We start from the raw sequence: 7,288 nt of genomic DNA on the forward strand, positions 1-7,288 counted from the left end.
ATATAATTAATGAAATTGAATTTTTAATGCCAGTTTCTATGTTTTGTGTTTGATATCAAAAATATGTCTTGGACATTTATTATATAATATTCCATGATTTTAAAAATAATATTTAAAATTATTATTAGGCTTTAGCTTCTGATCTGTTTCATCTTCCTAATGAATCTTCTGCAAGTAGCCATATTTATTACCTATTGTGATGATACATGTAACAATTTATGACATTATATTTTTAATTTTCAGGATGCTGAACAGTTCTTGGGTAGTTGAAAGCTTGTCTTAAGGGTTAGAAAGAAGTCATCAAGTTGAGACCCAGGGCATTAAGTATGTATTTTTAGTATCTTACAAATGTTGTTGCATACCCTGGCTGGTTTTGTTATGTTTGCATCAACAAAGTTGATTTGATCTTGAGTGGAAGTAGTTTATTGATCTTGTTAAGCTTTCATTGTCACTGTGAATTTAGGTCTTAGTTAAAATGTCTTTAGCCCTTACAGTGCTGGAACCGAATTTTGAAGGCCTTTGCAAACAGTTTGGATCCAGACGAGACGCGTGGCGTTGCTTTTCTGATAGTATTCTTTGGAAAAAAATGAAGAAAAAGCTAATGTTAGAAATTCAGCAGACGACATTTTAGCAGACGACAAATTACCCAGCATGCAAAGGTTAACTAAGATTTGGTGATAAGCATTTTTTAGTGCATGCAGTGTTATTTTAGCAACAATAATAATAATAACAATAATAAAATATGCCTGTCTATATATTACCGTGAATTGTGCCTAATACATAATTTAAACAAGTATTAACAACACAATAAATTAAAAACCTAACAATAAAAATTGAAAACATATTTAATAAAATATTTAACAGGTCTCTGGTTGAATTGCAGAAAATTCACACCACCAGCTCTTCAAAAAACCTTTCGATGGAGGTGGAAAAACGTTCCAGTAACCACTCCTTGTATCAGTACACGATTGAAATGAATGAAGAACTTGACACCAGTCTGAAAAACATGACCAGCGACCAAGTAGAGAGAATGGTTGCCCAGGAAAATATGAAAAACCTTGCCCTTAGCTTGAAGAACAAATCAGAGTATGGTCACACTGGTTCAGATATGTCCTTGAGGCTCAGACAGAGTGTGAGGAAACCTTGCTAAACTTACAGAAAACTGTGATAACGATGTTGAAGATGGCAACAAGGACTTCGAAGATGATGACAAACAAGTTGGCGGTAGACTCGTGATTGATTTATCAATGGGACCGTCAAAATGCAAGACCAACGAGAGTTATACTCCCCTGAGTGGGGGCCACTAAGCGAAAGAGAAAGTCACACAGGGACAATGTGCATATCAATAATATGAAAACAAAAACCCAAACGACAGATAGCGTGAATAGTGAAACCAGTGAACCAACTGACCTAGGCTTGAGAGTGAACAAATCTCAGATTTCTGAGGATATCTCGGATTGCTGGCAGCCCAACAAAGGTAGTCATTACTGACAATTATGACAGCGGCTCTCAAAATTTTGCAAAGTCATCCTCACCAGTTTCTGCAACAGAAATGCTTAAAAGAGCTGCCTCAACTATGAACATAAGACATTGAAAAGTTCAGGAGGAAAATTTGATAGTTCCGAAATGCCATCAGCATTTAGTGGTACCTCACCTATTTTATTTGCCTCTACTCTCCGTCCAAATCAAACCTGACCGCTACTAGTACGCCAATCAAAGAAAACACCAAGAAGAATCGTCGGAAGAAATATGTGCCAATCAAGTTGGATCAATCTGAAATCGTGGAAGCAAAAACTGTCAACTCAGAGGAACATGCAAAATGTTCAAACAATGTTTCCGAACTTGAGACTGGCCCTATGGATCTCTCAATGACAGGGAAGAAGAAACCTGAGCCACGTTCCCCAAGCCTTGATGTTGAAGGCCCGTTAGACCTCAGTGCCAGATCTAGTCCCATCGAATCAGTAAAAAACTCCCTCAGAAAGCATTTAACAACTTCGAACCGGTGAATCTTTCAAAAGTGAACCAGCACCAGTGAATCTCATAAAGACTGAGCAAGTTGAAAATGGCTTCAGAGCAGCAATGGACTCAAAGACTCTACATTGAATCTGGCCATACCTTCTCACCCGTCACACCCTGCAATTTTATCCAAACGGGTTCCCATCTCACCCAATGATGGCCGGAACAAATCCCCAACAGGTGAAGGATTTCTTGAGCTGATGATGAAGATGCAGTCCCAGTTTTCCCAACCAAGAATCTACTGCAAGCTAACACACAGTGAGGCAATTTCAGGCCATGATGCAGAGTGCAATGTTGAACAACAGCATGCTGGCGATGAAAGGCCTGAGCAACTACCATCATAGTACGCCCGTGAAAAATGACAAGAATGCCAACATCATAAAAGCTGAGACGCCGGAAAGAAAATATGAAGTTTCCTCACCTACGCACTCAACCAATGGTTTTTTCACCTCCAATATGGACTATTTCTCAAAGAATTTGATTTCATCAAGTCCTTTTCTTGCGGGCTATAATGGCTTCCCAGGAAGTGTCCCGTTCGTTCCAAACCTCTTGGAACAGAAACCAGGTCCTGGTCGACGAAAGCGTGTCAAGGAAAACAGCAGCTCTCAAGGTCAAGTGATCGAAAGAACCTCAATACCAAAAATAGAAGATATCCCTGCTTTGAAGAATTTAACGGATTCCAGTTCTCCTGAAGATATCGTGGAGACTTTGAAGGCACTGTTCCCGGTGCAGCCCCCGAAGGCAGATGCAGTGCACACATACGGCACGGAAGAAAATCCTGTGCGGTTCTTCGTAAAAGATAATGAGCAGATACAGACGATTGTGGATTCTCTACTTGTCATCTGCGAAATAAAGGTAGGAATATCAGGGCCATTATTGACCAAACGATAAGTAGACTTATAGTCTAAGACTATGTCTAAAAATACAGAATGTTCTAAAAACCTAAAAATGTACTTAAACAATTTGAAATTCAAGTCAAGCATGACAGTTAACATTTTATTTTTGTATAATTCCTTATTATGATTAATATTTATTTTATGCTTTCCAGTGGTTTATAGAGAAATATCAGTGAATCAAACCTGATACTTTCACTGTTTCAAACAGTGAAAATTATCAGTGAAAATTATTGATAATTTTCAGTGTTTACTGTGAAATGACGTCATTTTTTTGATGAAATGACGTCACTATCCCAGCGAAATTCTTTAGTTAAACTCTTCAACAATGTATATAAACTGTGAAAAAAAGCATAAAATAAAAAGAAAATTTGTTGGATTTGGTGGAATATCGATTTTAATTCACTCATGATCATAGAATAAATATATTTTCTATGATCACTCGTGAATTATAATCGCTAATCGACCGAATCCAACAAATATCCTCTATGTCAATGATATAAGCACAATTTTTTGCATTGATATATGCAAACTCTGTAAGAAATAACTTCGTGAAATAATTGCATGAAAATAACTGTACGGAATAACTGTATAAAACAGTATGAAGGAACGTTTTGAAATAATTTTAGAAATAACTGTATAAAATAACATATAATCATACAAACAAAATGTTACAGCCTTTCGAAGACCATTTGCCACTTGGCGGTGAACAAAACTACAAGAACGTGTGTAGACTCTGCAACTCTGTGTTCTTCCACATTGAGCACTTGACCAAACATGTGAAGAAGGTCCACATTGTGAAGAGGTTTCAGTGCGATCAGTGCGATAGGTTAGCAAGCATTTATTAGTTATCCAGTAGAAAAATAATGTATTAACCCGTTTGCATGCTGGGAAATTTGTCGTCTGCTAAAATGTTGTCTGCTGAATTTCTAAAATTTAGCATTTTCTTCGATTTTTTTCAAAGAATACTAGAAGAATAGCGAACAGTTTGGATCCTGATGAGATGCCACGTTCTGTGGCATCTCATCTGGATCCAAACTGTTTGCAAAGACCTTGAAAATTCGGTTCCAGCACTGAAAGAGTTAAAATCGCTTGTTGCACCTTATAAGTTAAAATAACAGAAATCAAATGGTGGATCTTTGAAAACTTTATTTTAATTTTTATTTAAAAAATAAAATGTATAAGAATTATCCGATTATAAAAAAACTAATGATGAAAATACAAATAATAACTCTTGTTTTTTAAGTAGCAAGTATAAGTACAAAAAGAATGCTTATCATCATGTATTCTGTTTTTTTAATTTTGTGATTTGAGTCAACATAAATATAGTTCAAATAACATGAATACAAAAAATTGGGATTTTGTCTACATTTTTTTCCCTCTGTTAATATTATGTATGATATAAACTAAACTCTTACAATGTATGTGCATTTTTTTTACCAGGTCATTCCATGATGCAGGCAACTACCGGCAACACATGCGTGTCCATGACGACAGTGACATCCCGTTTGAGTGCGAGGAGTGCCATCGTCGGTTCCGACACAAGTGCACACTCAAGGTGCACATGAGGATACACACGGGAGAGAAACCTTTCAAATGTGAAATCTGCAGCGTAAGTTGTCATGGTTACAGGGATCAGACCTTTTTTACCATTCTTTACTGTATGTTAAAATATATCTGTTTGATTTAAGCCATGAACATAAATCAACACAATCAGTTATACCATGATTCTATTTATTTAAAAAAAATAGACAAGGACCTTAATGGTATGTTGCAGGATATCCCGCTACATTGTAAAAAACGGGGGTGGGGGGGGGGGTAAAATTTGATAGCAAATGTGTGAACAAAATGTTTTTTTCATAAAAAATATATTTGCTTTTTAATTTCTGCAATTCTTAAAATGGCATAAAGATCCCTATTATCTCTTCCTTAAATCATCATTTTTTCTGATTGTTAAATCAGCTAGAGAATCCTAACATTTCTCCCCGTATTTCCAGGCTACATTCAAGATCTCGTCAGGCCTCCAGACTCACATGCGTAAGCACACTGGAGAGACCCCCTACGCCTGCGAGTTCTGTAGTATGAGGTTCAAGTGCCAGTCCAACCTTAAACAGCATCTCTTTCAACACACTCAGGTAGGTTGGGCCATGTAGCCTCTTTCCTGTATATATTGCTAACTCGGGTAGGAAGGGCCATGTAGCCTCTTTCCTGTATATACCATTGCTCACTCAGGTAGAATGGGCCATGTAGCCTCTTTCCTGTATATTCCATCGTGGCTCAGGTAGAATGAGCCATGTAGCCTCTTTCTTGTATAGTCCATTGCTCACTCAGATAGGATGGGCCATGTAGCATCTTTCCTGTATATTCCATTGTTCACTCAGGTAGGATGGGCCATGTAGCCTCTTTCCTGTATATTCCATTGCTCACTCAGGTAGGATGTGCTATGTAGCCTCTTTCCTGTATATTCCACTGCTTAACCAATTGCCACTGGGATGTGCATGTTGATGCATTTTAAGTCCTTAGAAGATCAAATTAAATTAAAGACCCATAGAAATGTATTCTAGTTTTAAAGGCTTCATTTCCAACCCTATGATACAGGCGATCAGAAAACAGCATAAAATCTGAACAGAATGCGAGTCATTTGCATTCTGTTTTGGTTGTATGCTGGTTGCATATAGCCATTTGCTTCTGAGTGGGTAATGGTCTACAGTTAAATATACATTTTATACTGAAGGATTTTTTTAACACTAGTTAATCATTTGATGGAACTCTTTTTGTCGTTACAACAAAGCAAATAAAGGCAAAATAATTAACATATTATATATGTCCCTAGTAACAGGCTAATACCAAGAAGACACCCTAGCAACCCTGATTTGTATATTAATATAAATCTGTGAAGTCATCATCTTGATAAAAAAAACACTATTTCGGCAAAAGTATCTTTTTAAATCTGTTTAAACTAACTGAAAATATAACAGCTGCACTAAATGTTACAGCACATTATCATAATTTAACGCGGAACAGCGAAAATAACTAAAACGAAGAAGAATCAATTTCAATTCGTTTTCCATTTTCATACTCGTTTTATGTACGATTGATTTTTTATTTCAATTCCTTTTCTGTCAAATACAAATCATAAAAACGAGCCTTATCTGTTGCCCTGTAAATCATTAAATTTAGATCTTATTGATAAATAAATATCAACATGCTTTTTAAAAGTGAATATTATGCAAATTTTTGGAAGTCATAAAAATGTGTAGCAAATTTTCTTAATTTTGAATATGTTTATTTTATCCAAACAAAAAACTAAACTGTGTCATGTGTCTTACACACACACAAAACATGTGATAGAATTTGCAATTAAAACAATAAAATATAATAATCATAATTAAAATGATAAAATAGAATGAGAACAGGTAGGGGTGGCAAAATCACCATAATATCGTGAAATCAAAACAAAAGGTTGAACAGACTAAAATAATAAAAAAGGAAATGCCTTAAACAAAACAACTGGTAATTAAAGCAATATGAAATCAAAAAGGTAATCAACGATAAAACAAAGTTTGCTTAAATGATATGATTTCAAATTGCAGTCCCGTCCATTTCCCTGCGAGGTTTGTGGGAAATCCTACAGCCGCAAGTCAATCCGAGATGCTCACGTACTTACGCATACAGTAAAGGACGGACTCAATGGGACGTCATATAATCATCCGGACGACCATTCACCTCCCTCAAGTCAAGACACGTCATTGGACAGCTTGGATAATGGTTACATGGACGAGTCGGAATTTTCCAACCACAGCGGACTTGGGTCGGAAAAATTGTCCACTCCGGAACTTTCTGTGATGCATACTGGACAGGCAGTTTTTGCCGGTCATTAAAACAGGCGAGGTTTTAGGTATAAGATAATAAAACTTTGGTTATGTTCGTCACACAAATAAAAATTGTATGTTAACTTTTTCAGTGCTGGAACTTAATTTTGAAGGCCTTTGCAAACAGTTTGGATCCAGATGAGACGCCACAGAACCTGGCGTCTCATCAGGATCCAAACTGTTTGCTATTCAAATAGTATTCTTTGAAAAAAAATCGAAGAAAATGCTAATATTAGAAATTAAGCAGACTACATTATAGCAGACGACAAACTTACCAGCATGCAAAGGGTTAATGTACTTGTTTGGAATGGGTTTGGAACTTGTGGTTTTGTATTTTGCACAATAAGTTTTTGCGGTAAATAAACTTGTTTGGAACGGGCTTCAACTGAAGGTCATGCGTACTATCATTTTCTATTGAATGTCATGACATAAGAATTTCGATTTGTTTTAGAACTTCTTGTAATGCATGACAGACAACTGGTATGTGCATGTCATTAAAACGGTACC

General features: G+C 36.3%; 1 protein-coding gene across 1 annotated transcript; it reads left to right on the top strand.

Moving 5' to 3' along the window:
- Positions 1-2,368: 2,368 nt before the first annotated feature.
- LOC127848904 (zinc finger protein 135-like) lies at positions 2,369-7,288 on the top strand. The gene is made up of 5 exons (XM_052381593.1): positions 2,369-2,871; positions 3,587-3,738; positions 4,353-4,521; positions 4,907-5,044; positions 6,503-7,288. Exons 1-5 carry the CDS (start codon positions 2,473-2,475, stop codon positions 6,788-6,790), a joined length of 1,146 nt encoding a protein of 381 aa, XP_052237553.1. The 5' UTR covers positions 2,369-2,472; the 3' UTR covers positions 6,791-7,288.

The sequence above is a fragment of the Dreissena polymorpha genome, chromosome 10, assembly GCF_020536995.1.
Source record: "Dreissena polymorpha isolate Duluth1 chromosome 10, UMN_Dpol_1.0, whole genome shotgun sequence".
NCBI classification, from domain to species: domain Eukaryota; kingdom Metazoa; phylum Mollusca; class Bivalvia; order Myida; family Dreissenidae; genus Dreissena; species Dreissena polymorpha.

Bases quoted from the DNA above. Each gene is read 5' to 3' on its own strand.
- LOC127848904 (XM_052381593.1), top strand. From the start codon at position 2,473: ATGGACTATTTCTCAAAGAATTTGATTTCATCAAGTCCTTTTCTTGCG. The intron at 2,872-3,586 runs GTAGGAATATCA...AAAATGTTACAG, and splicing joins TTGTCATCTGCGAAATAAAG to CCTTTCGAAGACCATTTGCC. The intron at 5,045-6,502 runs GTAGGTTGGGCC...TTCAAATTGCAG, and splicing joins ATCTCTTTCAACACACTCAG to TCCCGTCCATTTCCCTGCGA.